The sequence below is a fragment of the Leucoraja erinacea genome, chromosome 28, assembly GCF_028641065.1.
Source record: "Leucoraja erinacea ecotype New England chromosome 28, Leri_hhj_1, whole genome shotgun sequence".
NCBI classification, from domain to species: domain Eukaryota; kingdom Metazoa; phylum Chordata; class Chondrichthyes; order Rajiformes; family Rajidae; genus Leucoraja; species Leucoraja erinaceus.
Genome location: NC_073404.1, coordinates 27,891,879 through 27,917,368, shown reverse-complemented (window position 1 = coordinate 27,917,368; position 25,490 = coordinate 27,891,879). Strand labels below are relative to the sequence as shown.

General features: G+C 46.5%; 1 protein-coding gene and 1 long non-coding RNA gene across 2 annotated transcripts; both read right to left on the bottom strand.

Moving 5' to 3' along the window:
- Positions 1 to 1,941: 1,941 nt before the first annotated feature.
- Positions 1,942 to 15,544, bottom strand: aipl1 (aryl hydrocarbon receptor interacting protein-like 1). Its single transcript, XM_055658119.1, has 6 exons — positions 11,230 to 15,544; positions 8,418 to 8,597; positions 7,176 to 7,364; positions 5,609 to 5,785; positions 4,172 to 4,313; positions 1,942 to 2,449 (listed from the first exon to the last, which is right to left on the bottom strand). Exons 1-6 carry the CDS (start codon positions 11,323 to 11,325, stop codon positions 2,244 to 2,246), a joined length of 990 nt encoding a protein of 329 aa, XP_055514094.1. The 5' UTR covers positions 11,326 to 15,544; the 3' UTR covers positions 1,942 to 2,243.
- A 178-nt stretch (positions 15,545 to 15,722) lies between these two features.
- Positions 15,723 to 24,055, bottom strand: LOC129710480 (uncharacterized). The gene is made up of 4 exons (XR_008725683.1): positions 23,445 to 24,055; positions 18,408 to 18,504; positions 17,966 to 18,084; positions 15,723 to 16,628 (listed from the first exon to the last, which is right to left on the bottom strand). It is a non-coding gene; the product is annotated as an uncharacterized LOC129710480 (long non-coding RNA).
- Between the last annotated feature and the right edge of the window lie 1,435 nt (positions 24,056 to 25,490).

Genomic DNA, 25,490 nt, shown 5'->3' with positions numbered 1-25,490 from the left:
TTGTATCTTCAGTTTGGTCTCACCAGCGATATGCATCTCTCATCCATTACAATCTGGAGAATTTTGAGGAAAAACATCATTTTACAATGGGACTAAACCTAAAACCTTTCATGAGTCACTGACAGGCCGGGGATTAAAATTGGATGAAAAATAGGCAGATAGACACAAATTGCTGGAGAAACTCAGCGGCACAGGCAGCATCTCTGGAGAGAAGGAATGGGTGATGTTTTGGGTCGAGACCCTCCTTCGGACTTTGTTGGCAGTTGGATGCATTGAAACATCTGCCCACCGAGGGGGGGGGGGGGGGGGAAGAACTCTTGATTATAGAATAAATACTGAAGAAGGTTCACCCATTCCTTCTCTCCAGAGATGCTGCCTGTCCCGTTGAGTTACTGCAGCAATTTTGTGTCTATCTGCCTATTTTTCATCCAATTTTAAACCCCTGGCCTGTCAGTGACTCATGAAAGGTTTTAGGTTTAGTTTAGAGATACAGAGCGGAAACAGTCCCCTCGGCCCACCGAGTCCGCGCCGACCAGCGATCCCCGCACACTAACACTATCCTACACCCACTAGGGACAATGTTTACATTCTACCAAGGCAATTAACCTATAAAACCTGTACTTCTTTGGAGTGTGGGAGGGAACTGAAGATCTCGGAGATCAGTTCACGGGGAGAATGTACAAACTCCGTACAGACAGCACCCGTAGTCGGGATCGAACCCGGGTCCCTGGCGCTGTGAGGCCCTCTACCCTGACTCTCAGTCTGAAGAAGGATCTCGACCCGAGACGTCGCCCATTCCTTCTCTTCAGAGACGCTGCCTGAGGGGCCTGAGTTACTCCGGCTTTTTGTGTCTACCTTGACCATAATCGCGTATAGTCTTTTTCGCTGACTGGATAACACACAACAAAAAGCTTTACACTGTAGTTTTCACTGTTCATATCCCCCCTCCCCACCCACTCACAACCTGAAGGTGACCTAAAGCTTCACCTATCCTTTCTCTCCCGATATGTTGCCTGACCCGCTGAGGACAAGGGTTGATATAATGTTGATATCGTGCCATTTTATCACACCACTTGTTGCTTTTGTTAAAATAGTACCACCCTCCCAGGAGTTCGATGCTAAGAGATTAACTTGATACTGTAGGCAGGGAATCCTTCAACATTAAGTTGTCCTTGAAGGCTTAAGGGGTGGGAATTAATGAGCTTTGGCTTCTTCGATTACATACGATTACATTTATTTATAGATATTGTTTGTGACGCTTTATAAATATTCTTGTTTTGTTTTTTTCAACGCTGTTTCACACTTGCTCTTTATTCTTTTATTCTGTTCGAAATAAAGAATTAAATTAAAAATAAATAAAGGCTTACTGACACAAGCACTCGGTGACCAAGCCTTGGTTAAGCCTCTTTCACCACGACTAAAACCATACATAAGTGGTTAACAAACATGACAGCTGCCACACAGTTATCCGTCATTTTATTATGTAGAACCTGCTGCAATTACATTTATTCACGATTATTCTGGAAAAGAATAACATCATGGGATCATATTTGCTCACCGTGTATCATTTTATGGTGGAATTCTAGACTCAGTTAATAAACAATAGGTGCAGGAGTAGGCCATTCGGCCCTTCGAGCCAGCACCGCCATTCACTGTGATCATGGCTGATCATCCACAATCAGTACCCCGTTCCTGCCTTCTTCCCATATCCCTTGACTCCGCTATCTTTAAGAGCTCTATCTAACTCTCTCTTGAAAGCATCCTGTGAATTGGCCTCTGAAGTAGAGAATTCCACAGATTCACAACTCTCTGCGTGAAAATATTTTTTTCCTCCTCTCCATTCTAAAATGGCCTACCCCTTATTCTTAAACTGTGGCCCCTGGTTCTGGACTCCCCCAACATAGTGTAAGTGTGCGGAGATCGCTGGTCGGCGCGGACTCGAAGGGCCTGTTTCCGCGCTGTATCTCTAAAACTAAAACTAAATACTAAATAGCATAAACATTCTGATTGCTATAATCCACATTTTTGTTTTATGTTGCCTTAAGAATGTCTACTAAAGAATAATATCTCCCCACATCTCAATGCCTATTGAAATAGTTCTGTCTAACATGTTAAGAAGGTTTAGGTTCAACAAGTGGAACAAGTTTGAAAGAGAAAGACTCTCCAATTGAAAACAGGTTGACTACACTTTTTGTAAGGTCTCATTGACCACAATGGTGCATTTTCATGGTTTGGTGGCAAATTCATTTTTGAAACATCCTCTTGAATTGCAGCTTCTCCTCCTCTTCCTTATCCCTCATTCTGGAATCTAGAATCCGTAACTCCTTCTTCACGGATTTGGCCATTCCGATGTCGTACTCCAAAACCTTGTCAAAATCTGCTTTGGCCTGTGCTTCATTCCACACCTCTGCATGGGCCTTGGCCCGAAGAAAGTAGGCTTTGACCGTGCCTGCGGAAAGAGGTCAACATATCATGAAAGGTGGAACAAAGATGAATGGAAGTCTTGGAAAGCCTGGGGACGAGGCCTGCACAGGCTTTACCTTGCACTGCAGCTCGGTTTGGGAACTACTCCATCCAGGGCTGCACAAAATTGCAGCGAATTGTGGACTCGGCCAAGACCATGGCACGAACCAACCTCCCTCCCATTGACTCCATTTACACCTCGTGGTACTTCAACATAATCAAGGACCAGTCTCACCCCGGCCACTCCCTCTTCTCCCCTCTCCCATCGGGCAAAAGGTACAGAAGTGTGAAAACGCACACCTCCAGATTCAGGGACAGTTTCTTCCCGGCTGTTATCAGGCAACTGAACCATCCTACCACAACCAGAGAGAAGTCCTGAACTACTATCTACCTCTTGGTGACCCTCGGACTATCCTTGATCGGACTTTGCTGGTTTTACCTTGCACTAAATGTTATTCCCTTATCATGTATCGGTACACTGTAAATGGCTCGATTGTAATCACGTATTGTCTTTCCGCTGACTGGTTAGCACGCAACAAAAGCTTTTCACTGTACCTCGGTACACGTGACAATAAACTAGACTGAACCGTCCTCTCACCAACTAGAGAGCAGTCCTGACCTACCATCCACCTCATTGGAGACCCTGAGACCATCTTTAAACAGATTCTACCAGACTAAATGTTCTACCCTTTATCCTCTATCTGTACACTGCGGACCGCTTCATTGTAATCATGCATAGACACAAAAAAGCTGGAGTAACTCAGCAGGTCAGACAGCATCTCTGGAGAAAAGGGATAGGAAAGGAATGTATAAAATGTTCACTGTACCTCGGTGCACGTGACAATAACAACAATAAACTCCACTAAAGCTAACTGAGATTTAAGTCTTCAAAAACTTTGCTGATAGTTTTGTTTAGCATCATTGACCCCCCTGAGTTTCTAGCTGTAACCTGGCCGTTCTATCCTATGAGTATAGAAGCTGGGATGTAATGTTAAAATTGTACAAGGCATTGGTGAGACCAAATCTGGAGTATGGTGTACAATTTTGGTCGCCCAATTATAGGAAGGATGTCAACAAAATAGAGAGAGTACAGAGGAGATTTACTAGAATGTTGGTTACACAAAAAAGCTGGAGAAACTCAGTGGGTGCAGCAGCATCTATGGAGCGAAGGAAATAGGCAACGTTTCGGGCCGAAACCCTTCTTCAGACGGGTTTTTTTTAACTAGAATGTTGCCTGGGTTTCAACAACTAAGTTACAGAGAAAGGTTGAATAAGTTAGGTCTTTATTCTCTGGAGCGCAGAAGGTTAAGGGGGGACCTGCTAGAGGTCTTTAAAATGATGAGAGGGATAGACAGAGTTGATGTGGACAAGCTTTTTTCCCTTTGAGAATAGGGAAGATTCAAACAAGAGGACATGACTTCAGAATTAAGGGACAGAAGTTTAGGGGTAATATGAGGGGGAACTTCTTTACTCAGAGAGTGGTAGCGGTGTGGAATGAGCTTCCAGTGGAAGTGGTGGAGGCAGGTTCATTGGTATCATTTAAAAATAAATTGGATAGGCATATGGATGAGAAGGGAATGGAGGGTTATGGTATGAGTGCAGGCAGGTGGGACTAAGGGGAAAAAAAAATTGTTCGGCACGGACTTGTAGGGCCGAGATGGCCTGTTTCCGTGCTGTAATTGTTATATGTTATATGTTATATCCTCACCTGGGTGCTTGTTGAGGATGTCGGTGGTTTGTTCCAACACTTCGTAATACTCTTCCATCTTCAAGAGACAGTGGCAGTAGTTCAAAACTAGAGTGACCACCATCTTCTCCAGTTTCAGCCATTGAATCTCCCAGGGCTTCAGCTAAAACAAAAATATGAGAATTACTTTCCAAACCTTGTTCAAGGCAATGATATCCTATCGGGCTCTGGTGGAAGAAATGTACCACCAATTAACTTACAAACGTTTGGATGAATGAGGAAACCGGAGTTCGGCATGGTGGAGCAATGGGTGAGTTGCTGCCTTTCAAGATTCAAGATTCAATTTAATTGTCACATGTATTATGTTTAAGGTACAGTGATATTTGAGTTACCATACAGCTAAGTAAAAAGCAACAAGGCACACAGCCACATAAAATAAAATGTAACATAAACATCCACCACAGTGGATTCCACATTCCTCACTGTGATGGAAGGTAATAAAGTTGAATCATCTTCCTCCTTTGTTCACCCGTGGTCGCGACTTTTGAACTCGCCACAGTTTGCCGCGGCCGAAGGTCCGATGTCCGAAGCCCTCTCGTCGGGATGATGGAGGCTCTGGCGTCGGGACGGATGGGAACACTCCGCGGCATGGAGCTCCCGAGTCGGCCTCTTCTTACCGGAGACCGCGGGATTCACGGTGTTACAGTCCACAGGCCCTCCACAATTCCTCGGCAAAGGATCGCAGCTCCCGGTGTTAAACTCCGCACCGTGCCTGCGGCTTGAAGCTCCGGGTCGGTCTCCGGGAAAGGCCACACCACTCCACGTTGTTAGGCCGCGGGGGGACGGAGATGCGAGCAGAAAAAAAAACGGATCTCCGTCGAGGTAAGTGACTGGAAAAAGTTTCCCCCGATCCCCTCTTCCCCCCCCCCCCCCCCCCCCCCCATACCACATAAAACATTAAAACAAGAAACATTCAAGACATACATTCAAACATATTAGAAAAAAAAAGTCAGGCTGTTGGCAAGACGACTGTTGTATGATCGCACCCACCATTGAGACATGGGTTCGATCCTGACTACAGGTGCTGTCTGTTTGTACGTTTACGTTTAGAGATACAACACGGAAACAGACCCTTCGGCCAACCAAGTCCGCACCGACCAGCGATCTCCGCACACTAACACTGCCCCGCATACACTAGGGACAATTTGCATGTTTTTTATAGAAAGCCAATTAACCTACAAACCTGCACGTCTTTGGAGTGTGGGAGGAAACCGGAGCTCCTGGAGAAAACCCACGCAGGTCACGGGGAGAACGTGCAAACTCCGTACAGACAGCACCCGGGTCTCTGGCGCTACAAGGCAGCAACTCTACTGCTGTGCCACCGTGCGCACATGGGCCTGTTTCCATGGACTCGCTAAAGTGATTCAGTGTGGTTTTCAGCGTAGAACCGTTACATACCTTTACTTGGAGGTTGATGAGGCAGATAACTGCCTCGCGGTATTTTGCCAGCGCCTGTGGATACCTGCCGAGTTTGTAGAGCTTGTTGCCCGTGCCGTGTAGCAGGGGAACGGCCTGCAGTTTCTCATCGTCGTTCAGGGCCCAGGTTTCCCGTTTGTACGCGCTGGGTGACTCGATCTACGTATAAACACACCACACGTTTCTACTCCACCGTGAAAGTCGCATCACCATTACTGGACGGTAGCAGCTACAAGGGCCAGTCCCACTTAGGCGATTGTTTTAGGTGATTGCCAGCGACTAGACTGTTGCCGGGGTGTCGCCTGTACGGTCGTGAGTCGTCTCCTCAGTCGCCCAAAGAGTCGTAGCGTCTTTCTGGTCGTCACTGGATTTCGAAATGTTTCAAACTCTTCGGCGATAGTTGGTGACCGTGGGCTTGTCGTAGCTTGTCTTCTCCTGGCGTAGGTTGTCGTAGATTGTCGCCGGTGAATTCCATTGTCGTAGTCACCGGCAGTCGCCTAAAAAGATCGCCTAGTGGGACAGGCCCTTAACTCCCTCACCCACTCCCTCATCTTTACTGTACCTCGACTCCATCATATCCCCCTCCCCCTCACGCTCCAATCCCTCCCGACCTACATCCAAGCCACCTCACACACCCTTCGTCTCTTCAATGACTCCCATTTTCCAGACTCCCCCACTCCCTCATCTATACTATCCTGAAACATCACCCCTCCCTTCTCCCCGGAGATGCGGCCTGTCCCGCCGAGTTACGCCAACATCGGTCTTTCACTCCGGAGAACTCTAAATACTACATTGAGACTATTGTGTTCAGTGCTGGGCACCGTGTCATAGGAAAGATGTTGTCAAGTTGGAAAGGGTACAGAGAAGATTTTTCGAGGATGTTGCTAGGACTAGAGGGTGTGAGCTGTAGAGAGAGGTTGAGTAGGCTGGGTCTCTATTCCCTGGAGCGCAGGAGGATGAGGGGTGATCTTATAGAGGTGTATAAGATCATGAGAGGAATAGATCGGGTAGATGCATAGAGTCTTTTGCCCAGAATAGTGGAATCGAGGACCAGAGGGCTTACAGTAGGTTTAAGGTGAGGGGGGAAATATTTAATAGGAATATGAGGGGTAACTTTTTCACACAAAGGGTGGTGGGTGCATGGAACAAGCTGCCAGAGGAAGTAGTTGAGGCAGGGAGTATCCCAACGTTTAAGGAAGTCAGACGGGTACAGGATAGGACAGGTTTGGAGGGATATGGACCAAACGCAGGCAGGTGGGGCTAGTGTAGCTGGGACATGTTGGCCGGTGTGGGCAAGTTGGGCCGAAGGGCCTGTTTCCACACTGTGACTGTGAGATGCTGCCTGTCCCGCTGAGTTACTCCAGCGTTTTTGTGTCTCTATGTGTAGGAAGGAACTGGTTTACACCGAAGATAGACACAAAATGCTGGAGTAACTCAGCGGGACGGGCAGCCTCTCTGGAGAGAAGGAATGAGAAGGAGTGATGTTTCGGGTTCCTCAGACTGACTTAACTCTGCGTTTAATCCTTTACTTAGTAGAAAGCGGTTCAACCTTGAGCAGTTCAATGATGAAGATGAGAGGCTGTGGCTCTTTCTGCAGCTCATCCAGGTCATCATATCCCAGGCTGTGGTAGGCAAACATATTGGCCAGACCACAGGTGTGAATGTGCCAGTCCGTGGCATCCTTTCCCTCGGCAACACGCCGCAGACTCTTGGCGACTGTCGGGTACAGTCCTGTGTGCTGTTGGAGGACGAAGAAGACAAGTCCATACGGTCAAACGTGATGGAAGCAGGATTAGGCCGTTCGGCCCATCGAGTGAATAACAGCATGAGAGGTCACAGTGGCGCTGCGGTAGAGTTGCTGCCTCACAGCGCCTGAGACCCGGGGTTCGATCCCGACTACGGGTGCTCTCTGTACGGAGTTTGCACGTTCTCCCAGTGACCTGCGCGGGTTTTCTCCGAGATCTTCGGTTTCCTCCCGCACTCCCAAGGTCGTACAGGTTTTCTAGGTTAATGGGCTTGGTAAATGTAAACATTGTCCCTAGTGTGTGTAGGATAGTGTTAGTATACGGGGATCGCTGGTCTGCACAGACCCGTGGGCCGAAGGACCTGTTTCCGCGCTGTATCTCTGAACTAAACTAAACTAAAAATGAAGAGATCGGGTTGATGCACTTCTCCAGTCTCTTGCCCAGAGTAAGTGAATCGAGGACCTGAGGACATGGGTTTAAGATTCAATTGTAATCTGAGGGGTAACTTTTTCACACGAAAGGTGGTGGGTGTGTATGGAATGAGCTGCCAGAGGAGGTTGTTCAGGCGGGGACTATCCTGTTTCCACGCTGTATCTCTCAACTGAACTAAATCAAACGAAATTCATCATTTCCCATCGTAGGTAGACACAAACTGCTGGAGTAACTCAGCGGGTCAGGCAGCATCTCTGGAGAGAAGGAATAGGCGACGTTTTGGGTCGAGACCCTTCTTCAGACTGAGAGTCAGGGGAGAGGGAACCTAGAGATATGGAAGTGTAAAGTGCGAAAAAGACAGATCAGGGGAGTGGGAGTCTAGAGATATGGAAGGGTAAGGTGTGAAAACGACAGTGGAGAAGGTGTCTAAAGATAAGGAAGGGTAAGGTGTGAAAATGACACATTAGGGGGAGAGTGAGTCTAGCGATAAGGAAGTGTAAAGTGTGAAAAAGACAGATCAGAGGAGAGTCTAGAGATATGAAAGGGTAAGGTGTGAAAACGACGTATTAGGGGAGAGGGAGTCTAGACATGTTAACTCGTCTTGTAACACTCACGATCACATCGCACCAGAACTCAGCAACCTCTGCGATCCTCATGGATGCGATGAGAATTTCCCAGACCTCCATCTTGAACATGTTGCCCAGAACTATTTCCATTGGCCGGCCAACTTGCTTACTGTCATCGATGACCGTCCGATCCCCGTCACATTTTATCGTCCGGAAATGAAACGTGACCTAGGTAAGATTTTTTATTTATTTTTACGAAGATTGACACAAAATACTGGAGTATTTTCATCAGGTCGAGGAACAGCTTCTTTCCGGCAGCTGTCACTCTACTCAACAACGTACCTCGGTGACTGCCAATCACCACCCCCCCCCCGGACACTTATTATTATTTATTCAAATCGTTTGCTATGTCGCTCTTCCAGGGAGATGCTAAATGCATTTCGTTGTCTCTGTACTGTACACTGACAATGACAATGACAATTAAAATTGAATCTGAATCTGAATCTGAGTAGCAGGCAGCATGGGTGACTTTTCGGGTCGAGACCCTTCTTAGGGGACCCTTAACTGAAGAGAGACCCAAAAAGCTGGAGTAACTCAGCGGGACAGGCAGCATCTGTGGAGAAAAGAATTCCTTCTCTCCATAGATGCTGCCTGTCCCACTGAGTTACTCCAGCATTTTGTGTCTACCTTCGATTTAAACCAGCATCTGCAGTTCCTTTCTACACTTGTTATTTTTTGGAGTCCGAGAGTCAAACAGCATCATGGACCCAGGCCCTTCACACATTGATAGTTCATCTCTCTTGGGTTCGGCACTCTTGTTTAAAGCAGTGGTAGAGAATGACACAGCTCCGAGCGTCTGAAGTGGCAAGACTGGTGTTCAGCAAACTCACTGATAATTGGGGCTACTTGAAAAAATGGTTTCTTACACATTAACCATGGGACGTGAACATGAACGAACATGAATAGGTTTATTGGCCAAGGATTCACATACAAGGAATTTGCCTTGGTGCTTCAAGCGACAACATGACATACAGTAACAATTAAGAATGACGCATAAAACATTAAACATTAATAATAAACCATTACAGTTTAAACTTGTGAATTAAATAAAATACCAGAGCAAAAGGAGGCTACAGATTTTTGGTTATTGAGTCGAGCTACTGCTGGTGGAAAAAAGCTGCTTTTTATGTCTGGCTGTGGCGGATTTGACAGTCCGGAGTCGCCTTCCAGCGGGAAGTGATTCAAAGAGTTTGTGGCCAGGGTGAGAGAGGTCAGAGATGATCTTGCCCGCTCGCTTCCTGGCCCTTGCAGTGTACAGTTTGTCAATGGAGGGAAGGTTGCAGCCAACAACCTTCTCAGCTGATCGGACGATTCGCTGCAGCCTCCAGGTGTCGTGCTTGGTGGCCGAGCCAAACCAGACCATGATGGAGAAGTTGAGGACACACTCTACGATGGCCGTGTAGAATTGGACCATCATTAGTGCCGTAGAGTGATGCAGCGTGGAAGCAGGTCCTTCGGCCCCAACTTGCCTGCGTCAACCAACAACTCCAATCTACACTTGTTCCACCTGCCTGCGTTTGGTCCATATTCCTCCAAACCCGTCCTATCCACGCACCTGTCTAATTGTGTCTTAAACATTACAATAGTCCCTGCCTCAACTATCTGCTCTGGCAGCTCCTTCCATACACCCACCACCCTCTGAGTAAAAAATGTTTCCCCCCATAAAGTTATTATGGAACACAAAAGCTTCCAGTTCAATTATTTTCAAATATTGACTGCTTTTGTCAAATTAATTGAAGTGTAGCACAACAATGAGAAATAGAAATCAATTTAAATTTAACGATAGAATGTAATAGATCACACTGAAGTTTAAATAAGTTATGGTTTAGTTTTATTTTATTTAAGTTACAATTTAATTTTAATTTCTTAAAATATACAAGTTCAAATAATTGACGGCATGGTGGCGCCACGGCAGACTTGCAGCCTTACAGCGCAGGAGACCCGGCTTCGATCCCGACTGCGGATGCTGTTTGTACCTCTCCCTGTAAGTTTTCTCCAAAATCTTCGGTTTCCTCCCATTCTCCAGAGACATTCTTGCCATAGTGGGAGTACAGAGAAGGTTCACCAGACTGATTCCTGGGATGTTATATGAAGAAAGACTGGATAGACTCGGCTTGTACTCGCTAGAATTTAGAAGATTGAGGGGGGATCTTATAGAAACTTACAAAATTCTTAAGGGTTTGGACAGGCTAGATGCAGGAAGATTGTTCCCGATGTTGGGTAAGTCCAGAACAAGGGGTCACAGTTTGAGGATAAGGGGGAAGTCTTTTAGGACCGAGATGAGAATTTTTTTTTTCACCCAGAGAGTGGTGAATCTGTGGAATTCTCTGCCACAGAGGGTGGTTGAGGCCACAGTTCATTGGCTATATTTAAGAGGGAGTTCGATGTGGCCCTTGTGGCAAAAGGGATCGGGATATGGAGAGAAGGCAGGTAGGAGGATACTGAGTTGGATGATCAGCCATGATCATATCGAATAGCGGTGCAGGCTCGAAGGGCCGAATGGCCTACTCCTGCACCTAATTTCTATGTTTCTATGTACAGGTTTGTAGGTTAATTGGCTTGGTATAAATGTAAAATTGTCCTTAGTGGGTGTAGGATAGTGTTAGTGCGCGGGGATCGCTGGTCGGCACGGACTCGGTGGGCCGAAGGGCCTGTTTCCGCGCTGTATCTCTAAACTAATACATTATCAGGACAATACATTCCAATAAATTATCCAACCTATTTTACTTTAATACAGTTTGAAAATGTCGTAAATCCATAATAATTTTAGATTAGTCATAAGTAGCGCTGAAATACCTACTTTGGATCCGGTGAGAAATGTTGGTAGTTCACCAGTTCCTCCGTGAAGAATCGTCTTCCTAACGCCTTCTATATTTGTCAGATATGTTTCTTCCATGTTGAGAGCTTATGGATTGGGAGGGAATATTACAGACAACACGACACATACATACAAATGCATTTGTGAAGATTGTCTTGTGTTTAAAGAAAAGGTTTTTAAAGCTGGATTAAGCTAAGGAAGGATTTAGGAGAGGGGGCGGGGAAGAAGGTAAGGAGGGCTGAGCTAATAAAGCACTCTACACCATTAAGAATATCCCGTTGCATAACGCTTAAAGCTCCTTAACCGTGGCACTTCCCTTTCCTGGTAGTAACTAGAATTATTTTTAAATCCTGGCTTTATTTCTGCCATTTGCTTCAAAGGAACGTAGAAACTTAGAAATTAGGTGCAGGAGTAGGCCATTCGGCCCTTCGAGCCTGCACCGCCATTCAATATGATCATGGCTGATCATCCAACTCAGTATCCCGTACCTGCCTTCTCTCCATACCCTCTGATCCCCTTAGCCACAAGGACCACATCTAACTCCCTCTTAAATATAGCCAATGAACTGGCCTCGACTACCCTCTGTGGCAGAGAGTTCCAGAGATTCACCACTCTCTTTGTGAAAAAAGTTCTTCTCATCTCGGTTTTAAAGGATTTCCCCCTTATCCTTAAGCTGTGACCCCTTGTCCTGGACTTCCCCAACATCGGGAGCAATCTTCCTGCATCTAGCCTGTCCAACCCCTTAAGAATTTTGTAAGTTTCTATAAGATCCCCTCTCAATCTCCTAAATTCTAGAGAGTATAAACCAAGTCTATCCAGTCTTTCTTCATAAGACAGTCCTGACATCCATAGAATCAGTCTGGTGAACCTTCTCTGCACTCCCTCTATGGCAATAATGTCCTTCCTCAGATTTGGAGACCAAAACTGTACGCAATACTCCAGGTGCAACATTTAGCAATACAAGAACTCAAAGGAAATATTGAAATCTTGTTAAGCAAAAATGCCCAGGAAGTAAAGAGGAGAAACGAGGAACTACACATTTGTTTACAAAAATAGACTCGTAGTGTTTGAGTTTGATTTTGAGTTTAGTTTATTGTCACATGTGCCGAGCTACAGTGAAAGGTTTTTGTTGCATGCTAACCAGTCAGCGGAAATACAATACGTGATTACAATCATGCCATTTACAGCGTATAGACACACGATAAAGGGAATAACGTGAGCAACATGCAGTGCAAGATAAAGCCCAGTAAAGTCCGATCAAAGATAGTCCAACGGGGTTACCAATGAGGTAGATGGTAGGTCAGGACCACTTGTGGTAGGATGGTTCAGTTGCCTGATAACAGCTGGGAAGAAACTGTCTCTGAATCTGGATGTGTGGCTTTTCACACTTCTGTACCTCTTGCCCGATGGGAGAGGGGAGAAGAGGGAGTGGCCAGGGTGCGACTGGTCCTTGATTATGCTGTCGGCCTTGCCGAGGCTGTGTGAGGTGTAGATGGAAGGGAGGTTGGTTTGTGTGATGGTCTGGGCTGCGTCCACAATTCTCTGCTAGTGCTGGAGTAATTCAGCGGGTCAGGCAGCATCTCTGGTGAACATGATTAGGTGACATTTCGGGTCGGGATCTTTCTTCAGATTGGTATAAAGTCTGAAGAATAGTCAGTCTGAAGACTAACAGTAGGATCCATGTTCAGATGCCAGTCTGAAGAAGGGTCGCCACCCGAAACATACTTTCCATGTTCTCCAGAGATGCTGCCTGACCCGCTGAGTTACTCCAGCACTTTGTCATTGAGTCATAGAGTGATACAGTGTGGAAACAGGCCCTTCGGCCCAACTTGCCCACATCGGATAACATGTCCCAGCTACACTAGTCCCACCTGCCTGCGTTTGGTTCATATCCCTCCAAATCTTGTCTTTTCTTACACAGAAAGTAAACCTATTTGCACCTTATCTTACACTTTGATAGTGCATGAAAAAGTTTGCTGCACATATTTTGAAGTATCACCTATTACTAGTAAATGCCTGCCTTCTCCCCATATCCCTCGATTCCGCTAGTCCCTAGAGCTCTAACTCGCTTTTAAATTTATCCAGTGAATTGGCCTCTACTGCATTCTGTGGCAAAGAATTCCACAAATTCACAACTCTCTGGGAGATAAGGTTTTTCCTCATCTCAGTCTTAAATGGCCTCCCCTTTATTCTGAGACTGTGGCCCCTGGTTCTGGACTCCCCTAACATTGGGAACGTTTTTCCTGCATCTAGCTTGTCCAGTCCTTTTATAATTTTATATGTATAATTTTCGTTTAGTTTAGAGACACAGCGCGAAAACAGGTCCACTGAGTCCTGCACTTACTGGTTTACAGTAAGCGCAGTGCGCCTGAAATGTTGTCGTAGGTATTTACAATGACAATAAATTGTATTATTATTATTATTACCAACTTCAGACCTTTGTTACTAACTCACAATTAAAAAAAGAACACATTACACTGAAGAAAATGAATCTTCTGTGAATTAAGGTCAATATCAATGGTCAATGGTATTTTATTATCTCATGTGCAAACGCTCATTAAAATTCTATTTTTACATACAGTTCAGTCAAGTATTGCCATATCTACGCATAATCCCCGCTTGGCAAAGTGGACAGAAACTGTCCACTGAGACCACTTGCAAGAGGCGGCCATGTTTTGGCGCTATTTTCATAGAAACAAAGAAACATAGACAATAGGTGCAGGAGTAAGCCATTCGGCCCTTCGAGCCAGCGCCTCCATTCATTGTGATCACGGCTGATCATCCACAATCAGTAACCCGTGCCTGCCTTCTCCCCCTATCCCTTGATTCCACCAGCCCCTAGAACTCTACCTAACACTCTTTTAATTTCATCCAGTGAATTGGCCTCCACTGCCCTCTGTGGCAGAGAATTCCACAAATTCACAACTCTCTGGGCGAAAAGGTTTTTCCTCATCTCAGTTTTAAATGGCCTCCCCTTTATTCTTGGACTGTGGCCCCTGGTTCTGGACTCCCCCAACATTGGGAACGTTTTTCCTGCATCTAGCTTGTCCAGTCCTTTTATAATTTTATGTGTATAATTTTTGTTTAGTTTAGAGACACAGCGCAAAAACAGGCCCACTGAGTCCTGCACTTACTGCGCTTACTAAAAAGACAAAGTGTTTGTGTTCAAGTTTCGTTCATAGTCACCTGTATCGAGGTACAGTGAAAAGCTTTCGTTGCGTGCTATCTGGTCAGCAGAAAGACAATATATGAATCGGTTCCCTCCACAGATGCTGCCTGGCCCGCTGAGTTTCTCCAGCACTTTGTGGTTTACTTAGGTTTATGATATTTGACTGAAAAATATTCAGAGGCATAGATCGGGTAGACAGTCAGATATGGATTGCGCGCAGTTATGTATGAGATGGCATCGGAAGGGACTGCAGATGCTGGTTTACACCGAAGATAGACACAAAATACTGGAGTAACTCTGCGGGACAGACAGCATCTCTGGTGAAAAAGAAGATATCATCACAATGTTTCAGAAACATTTGGACAGGTACCTGGATAGGACAGGTTTAGAGGGATATGGGCCAAACGCAGTCAGGTGGGAGAAGTGTAGCTGAGACATTGTTGGCCGTTGTGGGCAAGTTGGGCCGTGGGGCCTGTTTCCACGCTGTACGACTCCATGACTGTATGACTAGGTGATCTTTCGGGATGATCTCTTCTTCAAACTCAGATAAGAGACAGTCTTGGCACCATGTTCGGCACAGACATTGTGGGCCGAAGGGCCTGTTCTTGTGCTGTACTGTTTTATGTGCAGCGACTTAAAGCAAATAAGACAGCAGAAGCCAAAGGTTACCACCGAGACCAACATCAGAAGCTCTCCATTGCAGAGCGTAGAAGTCCGCCTTTTCCAGCAGGTCCCTGCCGGAGATAATGTTGGGTCCAATAGCATCGTTACTGAGACAAAAGATGACAAGTTTCAGAACCGTTGCACACAACAACCAAACAGCAGTGTTGCCCACTGTAGCCTAGGGGCAGCCACAGTGGCGCAGCGGTAGAGTTGCTGCCTCACAGCGCCAGAGACCCGGGTTCCATCCTGACTACGGGTGCTGTCTGTACGGAGTTTGCACGTTCTCCCCGTGACCTGCGTGGGTTTTCACCGATATCTTCGGTTTCCTCCCACACTCCAAAGGCGTGCAGGTTTGTAGGTTCATTGGCTTGGCATAAGTGTAAAATTGTCCCTGGTGTGTGTAGGACAGTGTTAATGTGCGGGGATCGCTGGTCGGCGCGGACCTGGTGGGCCTGTTTCCGCGCTGTATCTCTAAACTAAACTAAACTAAACTTACCACAGTCAATGAGAGACAATCACAATGCCCACATGTAAAAAATTACACAAATGGAAATAAAACCAGATCTTTGACATAAAATATTAACCCAATTTAAAGAAAAAAGACAAGGATCTCTGATAACATTCACTCTTGTGAAAACTATTAATGTTGTTTCGGTGGACCAGTCTAAGAAGTATTGAGTAGTTTAATTTAGAGATACAGCGTGAAACAGGCCCATCGGCCCATCGAGCCAGCACCGACCAGTGACCCCCACACACTAATGCTATCCCACACACTGGGAACAAGTTTACACTTTCACCGATCCCGGAGAAAACCAACGCTGGTCACGAGGAGAACGTACAAACTCCCGTACAGACAGCGGCAGTGGTCGGGATCGAACCCGGGTCTCTGACGCTGTGAGGCAGTAACTCTACCGCTGCGCCACCATGCCGCCCGGATAGCAATGACAATAGACAATAGATAATAGACAATAGGTGCAGGAGTAGGCCATTTGGCCTTACGAGCCAGCACCGTCATTCAATGTGATCATGGCTGATCATTCCCAATCAGTACCCCGTTCCTGCCTTCTCCCCCATATCCCCTGACTGCTATTTTTAAGAGCCCTATCTAGCTCTCTCTTGAAAGCATCCAGAGAACCGGCCTCCACCGCCCTCTGAGGCAGAGAATTCCACAGACTCACCACTCTCTGTGCGTAAAAGTGTTTCCTCGTCTCCGTTCTAAATGGCTTACTCCTTATTCTTAAACTGTGGCCCCTGGTTCTGGATTCCCCCAACATCGGGAACATGTTTCCTGCCTCTAGCGTGTCCAAGCCCTTAATAATCTTATATGTTTCAATGAGAACCACTCTCATCCTTCTAAACTCCAGAGAATTCTAATGGGACTTTATACTTGCGTTGGCTCTTTGAATAGGATTCTGGACATCAGACCCGCAAGAGCTATGAATAATTTCAGGTCCACTTTGAAATCTTCATTGACTTTCATCAAGTTGTACAACCTTTCAGTGTGTATTTCATTTAACCTGTAGATGAGCAATAATGCATGTTCCATTTCCTAAGAAATAAATTTCATATAAAATTAGATTGACTGGAGAAGGGGAGTCTGAGCAAAGTGGAAAAGTCATGTGGAGTTGGTGTTCGAAGTCACGGGCGATTTATTTATTAAAACTGGTGAGCACCAGGGGACTAGTCAAAGCTGAGCTCCTGAGCCCTATGCCACTGTACAAGTTCATTCCAAGAGCTCTCCCGAGTTTAAAAAAAAATCAAACTCGTGGTAAGCATGGAGAATGAATGTAGCGGGTACGTCGGAGCTCGGGGACGTCTCTTAGCGGATCGTAACGCTAACGGCAGGTCCTCGGGAAACGCGGTAAGCTCGGGAAGACTCGTGAAGATTTTCCAACATGTTGAAAAAATATCCATGAGAGCCCCGAGTACCTGCGAGCGGCCATTGCCGTAATTTCTCCGAGTTCGAATCAGGGCAAACTCGGGAGAACTCTTGAATGAACTCGTACAGTGGGACAGGACTTTTACATTCTCAGGGGACAAGATTACACGGAAACATGACTAACAGCAAAACAAGGTCTTGACTAGAGAATGGAAACATAATTAGGTAACAAACCGAATGCGATGATTATCCACTAACCTAATTTATAGGTTCACAAGTTCATAAGTAATAGGAGCAGAATAAGGCCATTCGGCCCATTAAGTCTGCTCACAATTCAATCATGGTTGATCTATCTTTCCCTCTCAACCCCATTCTCCTGCCTTCTCCCCTATTAACCCCTGGCAACCGTACTAATCAAGAATCTATCTATCTCTGCCTTAAAAATATCCATTGACTTGGCCTCCACAGCCTTCTGTGGCAATGAATTCCACAGATTCACCACCCTCTGACTAAAGAAATTCCTCCTCATCTCTTTCTTAGAGGAACGTTTGGAGGCTGTCCCCTCTGATCCTAGACTCTCCCCCTAGTAGAAACAACCACTCTCCACATCCACTCTGCCCACGCCTTTCATTATTCGGTAAGTTTCAATGAGGTTCCTCCTCATTCTTCTAAACTCCAGCGAGTACAGGCCCAGTGCCGTCAAACGCTCATCATATGTTAACCCACTCATTCCTGATATCATTCTCGTAAACCTCCTCTGGACCCTCTCCAGAGCCAGCACATCCTTCCTCAGATATGGAGCCCAAAACTGCTCACAATACTCCAAATGTGGCCTAACCAGCGCCTTGTGGAGCCACAGCCTTACATCCCTGACTCTGTGTGTCTACCCAATCTATTCCTCTCATGAATTAAGGAGGCAGCAACTATGATTATGTACTGCCCGCCTACTTGCTATTTGTTTTACTCATTCCGATATGTTGATAAATTCTGCTGCACATGCATCCTACCTTCAAGTTAACATATTTATCCTTATCCTTGTCCTGTTGATCGAAGGCTGTTTTATACAACAGACTTAAACCATCATCACACCTGCAGTAGGTGCTCAGATACTGCGTTGGTGACATGCCTGCAAAACAAAGCACTAAATGGCAGGTCAATTAATCAGAATAGTATCGCAAAACAGTATTAGCGCAGTGATAGAGTTGCTGCCTTACAGCGCCAGAGACTCGGGGTCAATCCTGACTACGGGTGCTTGTTTTGTACAGAGTTTGTATGTTCTTCGGTGCTGCAAGCGCTGTAAGGCAGCAACTCTAGCGCTGGGCCTCCGTGACGCCCCTTGTCCAACACATCGCTTTAAAACTTTGCCCCTCTCACCGTGAGCTGTGCCCCGCTTGAAGCTTTCAACAAAACGAAACAATAAGCTTAATGACTGATCATCGATCGACCTACCCCTGAGGACCCAAAGATCAATGGGGAGTTCATAGCGTATGACATGTTGGGAGAAGCCTCCTGCTGGGGAAAGAGGATGGCCCCACCGCTGTGTAGTCTGGAATGAAAGAAGTCAAATAGCATTCAATTCATGAACAATAAGGGCGGCCACGGTGGCGCAGCGGTAGAGTTGCTGCCTTCCAGCGCTTGCAGCACCGGAGACCCGGGGTTCGATCCCGACTACGGGTGCTGTCTGTACGGAGTTTGTCCGTTCTCGCCGTGACCACATGGGTTTTCTCCGGGATCTTCGGTTTCCTCCCACACTCCAAAGACGTGCAGGTTTGTAGGTAGACCGGCTTGGTGCATGTGCAAATTGTCCCTAGTGTGTGTAGGTTAGAGTTAGTGTGCGGGGATCGCTGGTCGGTGCGGACTCGGTGGGCCGAAGGGCCTGTTTCCGCCAGGTTTCTAGGTTAATTGGCTTGGTGTAAATGTAAATTGTCCCTAGCGTGTGTAGGATAGTGTTAGTATTCGGGTGATCGCTGGTCGGCGCGGACCCGGTGGGCCGAAGGGCCTGTTTCCACGCTGTACCTCTAAACTAAACTAAACTAAACCCACACCATCCCGGCCAAGCACTCATGTCACTCCTCCCATTGAGGAAGAAGGTGCTGGAGCAGGAAAACTGTAAGGTCCAGGTTCAGGAGCAGCTTCTTCATTTAACTACAGCTTCAATCTCCTTGAACTGTGGCTCCTCCCTTCTCTGAAGTATTTCTGGGACCAGGGCCATCGGCCTCCTCAGCACAATGGGACACGTCCAAAACGGACCCACCCAGAGAATGTGTCCAAGGTCAAGGAGGCAGTTGAGGCACCCCACCCTTCCCCATGGAGAAGCTCAAGCCAAAACATGCTCATGTTATCAGAAGCACGACCCATTCCCTTCAATGGAGCATCCTATTAAATAATAATGTTTCCTGGGCGTTTGTCGGCACTGGGCCTCTACTCGCTGGAGTTTAGAAGGATGAGGGGGTACCCCATTGAAACTTACCGAATAATGAAGGGCTTGGACAGAGCGGATGTGGAGAGGATGTTTCCACTAGTCTCGGATCAGAGGGCACAGTGTCAGAATAAAAGGAAGTACCTTTTAGAGATACAGAGCGGAAACAGGCCCTTCGGCCCACCAAGTCCATGCCGACCAGCGATCCCCGCACATTAACACTATCCTACACACACTAAACTAAACCTCTCTGTACCTTGTTCATATGACAATAAACTAGACTTGATTGGACCTGAATTATTTTTCGGATCAACCTCGACCACAGCTCACCTAACACTTGATAACCTTTGCTTACTCAGCTGTGGTTGAATGAATTATATCAGCCTTCCTTAACCGTGATATCAAAGACATCTGTGTCTCTTTTCATTAATGTGCATGGAACTTTTCTAAGGCAGCATTCCAATGTGCTTGAGTTATTGGCAGGGTTCCATGTTTGGAATGAAAAGCTTCATTCTATGACATTCACTCCGAAGACAATACTGACTTCTTCATGTTAGTTACTTACGGGCCTGTCCCACTTGGCGATTTTCTAGGCAACTGTCGGCGACTATCATAGTGGACATGATGGACCAAATAGCCTAATTTTATTCCTATTCCTTATGACGTTAATGAGTCCTGGCAACATCCTCGTAAATCGTCTCTGCACCATTTCGAGCTTGACAAAACTTTCCCGTAACATGGTGCCCAGAGCTGAACACAATATTCTTAAGTGTGGCATCGCCGATATTTTGGACGATGAAATGGAAATGTGGACATATTGCAGATGAAGGTAAATCAAATGGTAATTTTGAAGCTGGTTTAAAGCTTAGTTCAGCAACACAGCGCGGAAACAGGCCTTTCGGCCCACCGAGTCCGTGCCAGCCAGCAATCACCGTATATTAACACTGTCTGGGGACAATGTACAATTTTACAGAAGCCAATTAACCTGCAAACCTGCACGTCTTTGGGATTAAGGAGGAAAACGGATCACCCGGAGAAAACCCACGCAGGTCACAGGGAGAACGAACAAAATCCGTACAGACAGCGCCCGTGGTCAGGATTGAACCCGGGTCTCTGGCGCTGTGAGGCAGCAACTCTACCGCTGCGCCACTTAATTTGAGGCATTCTGGATGATCAGCACAACTGCCAATTTTGCTGTCTCCCACTATGTAACCTGCCGTTAAATAAAGGGAGTTAAAAAAAACCCATATTCTTATTACGTTGTGCTAATGCAAGATATTTCGGAATAAGTGGTGTCGAAATTCCCATCTTCACAGCAGTAGGTCATATCTGGAATATTAAAATTAAAGGCCTTTCTCATTTCTATTATCAACAGAGCATACAAAGAATATGTTTTAAATTTTGCTATTTATATGTTAAGAGATTTTGCTCCTGGCTATTTAATTCCGAATGGTATATGCATCAAAGAGTGTGGAACTTAAAGGTGTACAGCTGCTGAATTGAAGGGTAAAAACACAGACACAAAGACTCCATACAGATTGTGCTCAGAACATCCTCGTTGTATAATATTTACTTGGGCAGCTTAAAACCCAGCGGTATGAATATTGTCCTCTAACAGCAGGTAGCCCTTGCTTTCCCTCTCTCTCCGTCCCTCCCCATCCTAGCTATCACCTTCACCTTCCCCGAGCTAACAGTGATCTATGCTACATTTTCCTTGACCCTCATCCCCATTGATCACTCGTTTTCACACCTTACCCTTCCTTATCTCTCGTTTCCCTCTCCCCTGACTCTCAGTCTGAGGAAGGGTCTCGACCCGAAACGTCACCCTTTGATTCTCTCCAGAGATGCTGCCTGTCCCGCTGAGTTACTCCAGCATTTTGTGCCTATCTACAGATGATAGTTCTGCAGTTCCTTCCTAAACATTTGTAAAAGGACATCCCTCTAGGATGGAGATGAGGATGAATTTCCTTAGTCATCTGTGGAATTCACTGCCACAGAAGGCTGTGGAGGCCATCAATGGATATTTCTAAGGCAGAGATAGATTCTTGATTAGTACGGGTGTTGGGTTATGGGGAGAAGGCAGGAGAATGGGGTCGAAGGGAAGAGTTAGATCAGCCATGATTGAATGATGGAGTCGACTTGATGGGCCGAATGGCCTCATTCTGCTCCCATCACTCATGAACATGAACTTGTCAACAGTGAATAAAGTAGAAATTAAATATATTTGGACGGTTTTTATCCTCAACAAACAAGAAAAAAGTAAATTGTAATTTAAAAGACATTAATTCTTCAACCACTGCGTAGTCAGTTTAGAAAGACTATTGAAAATGTGCCGTTTATCCTGAATAATTTTGAGGTAACTTTGTGGGTTAGTTTTGCACAGATAGAGCAGTCTATAAGAAACAGAGGCACAAAGTGGTGGAGTGACTCAGCGGGACAGGCTGCATCTCTGCGGAAAAGGGATGGGTGATGTTTCGGGTCAAGTTCAAGTTCAAGTTACATTTAGGGTCGGGACCCCTCTTCAGACGTAGAGTAGAGGGGGGGGGGGGGTTGAAGAGCTGGAGGCGAGGAAAGACTCGGACTAAGCAGGGCCAGCCACAAATGACCTCGGTCAGGCAGGGCTGTGCCTGGTAGGTCCATTCTTGGCTGGGGAAGGCGTGATCTCAAGACAAACATTGTGGAGAAAGAGCTGGACAAGCTAGATGCAGGAAAAATGTTCCCAATGTTGGGCGAGTCCAGAATCAGGGGCCACACACAGTCTTAGAAAAAAGGGGAGGTCATTTAAGACTGAGGTGAGAAAAAACTTTTTCACCCAGAGAGTTGTGAATTTATGGAATTCCCTGCCACAGAAAGCAGTGGAGGCCAAGTCACTGGATGGATTTAAGAGAGAGTTAGATAGAGCTCTAGGGGCTAGTGGAGTCAAGGGATATGGGGAGAAGGCAGGCACGGGTTATTGATAGGGGACGATCAGCCATGATCACAATGAATGGCGGTGTTGGCTCGAAGGGCCGAATGGCCTCCTCTTGCACCTATTTTACATGTTTCTATGTTTCTATGTAACTGCAGCACTGGTCAAACAGCTTCCCTCCCTCCTCCCTGGCCCACGGTTCTCCACCAGTCTGCCTGAGGAAGGGTCTCGGCCCGAAACGTCGCCCATTCCTTCCCTCCAGAGATGCTGCCCGCCCCGTTGAGTTACTCCAGCATTTTCCACAGCTCGCCATCCACATTGCTTATCTTTAAGACTCAGCATTGCATCCGTGCTTGTATATTCTAGTCCCCTCGATAATGAATGCCGGCATTGCATTTGCCTCCCTTAAAGCTGAGTCTCACGTTGCGAGCTGACACAAGAGGTACCCCGAGTGGTAATACCGTACGATTAACGTACGGAACTCGTGGACGCAACTTAGAGACTCTTGGCGCTAACGGCAGGTACCCGTGAAACTTGTCAACTCTTGGAAAAAAATCAAATGTTGAAAGTTTTCCACGAGGCAAATTTACTCTCGTGGTTAAGAATTGAAACATTTTAACTCGTTGTAAGAACGTGGTGGCCCGTGCGTTTACCTTGGAGTATCGTGAGTCTACCGTGGGAACTCTTTAAAGGAACGGCGGATGCTGGTGTAAAGCTGAAGATAGGCACAACATGCTGGAGTAACTCAGCGGGACAGGCAGCATCTCTGGGTGAGAAGGAATGGGTGACGTTTCGAGTCGAGACCCTTCTTCAGACAGGTTTATCCTTTTGGAAATCATGCACCAGCACTCCTAAGTCCCTTTGCACCTCCGATTTCCGAACCCTCTCCCCATTTCGAAAGCAGTCTCCGTCTATATTCTTTCGTTCAAGAAGGAACTGCAGATGCTGGAAAATCGAAGGTAGACAAAATTGCTGGAGAAACTCAGCGGGTGCAGCAGCATCTATGGAGCAAAGGGACTAGGCGACGTTGCCTATTTCCTTCGCCCCATAGATGCTGCCCTACCCGCTGAGTTTCTTCAGCAACTTTGTCGGTCTTTATTCCTTCGACTGGCACTAACACTTGTGTATCAACCTCCACTGTCAAGCAGCCAGTTCGTACCTCCAGAGTTTCATTGTTCTTAAACGCAAGACACTGCTCCTGAGTGGAGGACTGAGTAACGGTCTTCCCTGTTCCGTTCTGAAGTCCATCCGGATACCAATGCGCCTTCTTCTTGCATGGAATCTATTTTCAAGACACAAGGAGGATCCATCAACAATTCCACGTCGGAAGGAGCCTCAGATGCTGGTTTACACTGACACAAAAAGCTGGAGTAACCCAGAGTCATAGGGTGATACAGTGTGGAAACAGGCCCTTCGGCCCAACTCGCCCATACTGGCCAACATGTCCCAGCCGCACTAGTCCCACTTGCCTGCATTTGGTCCATATCCCTCCAAACCTGTCCTACCCATGTACCTGTCTAATTATTTCTTAAATGATGGGATAGTCCCAGCCTCAACGACCTGCTCTGGCAGCTCGTTCCATACACCCACCACCCTTTGTGTGAAAAAGTTACCCCTCAGATTCCTATTAAAGTTTCACCTTGAACCTATGTTCTCTGGTCCTCGATTCCCCTACTCCGGGCAAAAGAATTGTGCATCTACCCAATCTATTCCTCTCACGATCTTGTACATCTCTATAAGATCACCCCTTATCCTCCTGCACTCACGTTAAAGAGAAGTTTATCAAGACTTTATTTAAGAACAGCAAAGATTCATCTACTCCTTAGATACAGAATTGTCCTTTGATGTCTCAGGAGGGCCGTCAGCATCCATAAAGACACCTCACACCCTTGTAATGGACTGTTCGAACTACTTCCCTCCGGCAGACGTTACAAGGCCTTCTACGCCCGAACCTCCAGACTCAGGGACAGCTTCATTCCCAGAGCTATAGCGGCTCTGAACCGGCCCTGCTGAGTGGCCCCTACCCCCCACGGACTGTCTCCCTCGGATGGTCACGTCACACAGACACATCTGCACTTTAGTCTGTTGAACTGTTTTGACTTTTACTGTTCTTTTTACAATCCATGTTCTCGGAATATCTAAATCTAAATTTTATTAGTTATTCAAGTCATGACATCGGATGGAAGCTGCATACCAAATCTCGTTGGCGCTTATGTGCAATAACAATAAAATATATTATTATTATTGTTTACAGTAACAGGCACTTTAGCACTTCTGCTTCTTCTGGATGATCTTAAGGGCCTGTCCCACTTGGCGATTTTCTCGGCGACTGCTGGCGTCATATCGGTGTCGCCAAACGATTTTGAACATTTCAAAATCCAGCGGCGACAAAAAAAATGTTGCGACACTTGAGGAAACGCCGCGCGTCGATACATCGTCACGCCGCATCACGCCTCAAATTTGCCGGTGACCAGATACGTCCGTCAATGATGCCAGCAGTCGCCGAAAAAAGGTCTCTTACTACAATTATAAGCCGTGCATCTCTGAAGACACGGCAGAGTAACACAGCCCAGTTCCACCCCATTACGGACGAGCAAATGTCCTGTTACCCATTCGACCCTTCATTGTTTTACGATTGCCATTTGATCTTTGACAACACACAGAACAGAATCTTTTGGATGTGGGAGGAAACCGGGGCACCCGGAGGAAACCCACGCTGTCACAGGATTAACCCGCACTGTGACAATCCACCGTTCATTGTGTTTCTCTGGAGACTTTTCTGCAATAGTATTGCATAAACAAGCATAATTCAGACGTTACAGTGCAACCAGTGGCAATAGACAATAGACAATAGGTGCAGCAGTAGGCCATTCGGCCCTTCAAGCCAGCACTGCCATTCAATGTGATCATGGCTGATCATCCCCAATCAGTACCCCGTTCCTGCCTTCTCCCCGTATCCCCTGACTCCGCTATTTTTAAGAGCCCTATCTAGCTCTCTCTTGAGAACCCGCCTCCACCGCCCGCTGAGGCAGAGAATTCCACAGTGGCATGTTTTCCGTTAAAAACAAGGAACTGCAGATGCTGGTTCACAAAAAAGGAAGACACAAAGTGCTGGAGTAACTTAGCGAGTCGGGCAGCATCTCTGGAGAAAAGGAATAGGTGATGGTTTCGGGTCGAGATCCTTCTTGAGACTTCAGTAGACGGG

Excerpts from the sequence above, each read along its gene's own strand:
- aipl1 (XM_055658119.1), bottom strand. The coding sequence starts at position 11,325 with ATGGAAGAAACATATCTGACAAATATAGAAGGCGTTAGGAAGACGATT. Across the intron at positions 8,598-11,229 it reads CATTTCTCACCGGATCCAAA|GTCACGTTTCATTTCCGGAC; the intron begins GTAGGTATTTCA and ends AATCTTACCTAG. Across the intron at positions 7,365-8,417 it reads AGTTCTGGTGCGATGTGATC|CACACAGGACTGTACCCGAC; the intron begins GTGAGTGTTACA and ends GTCCTCCAACAG.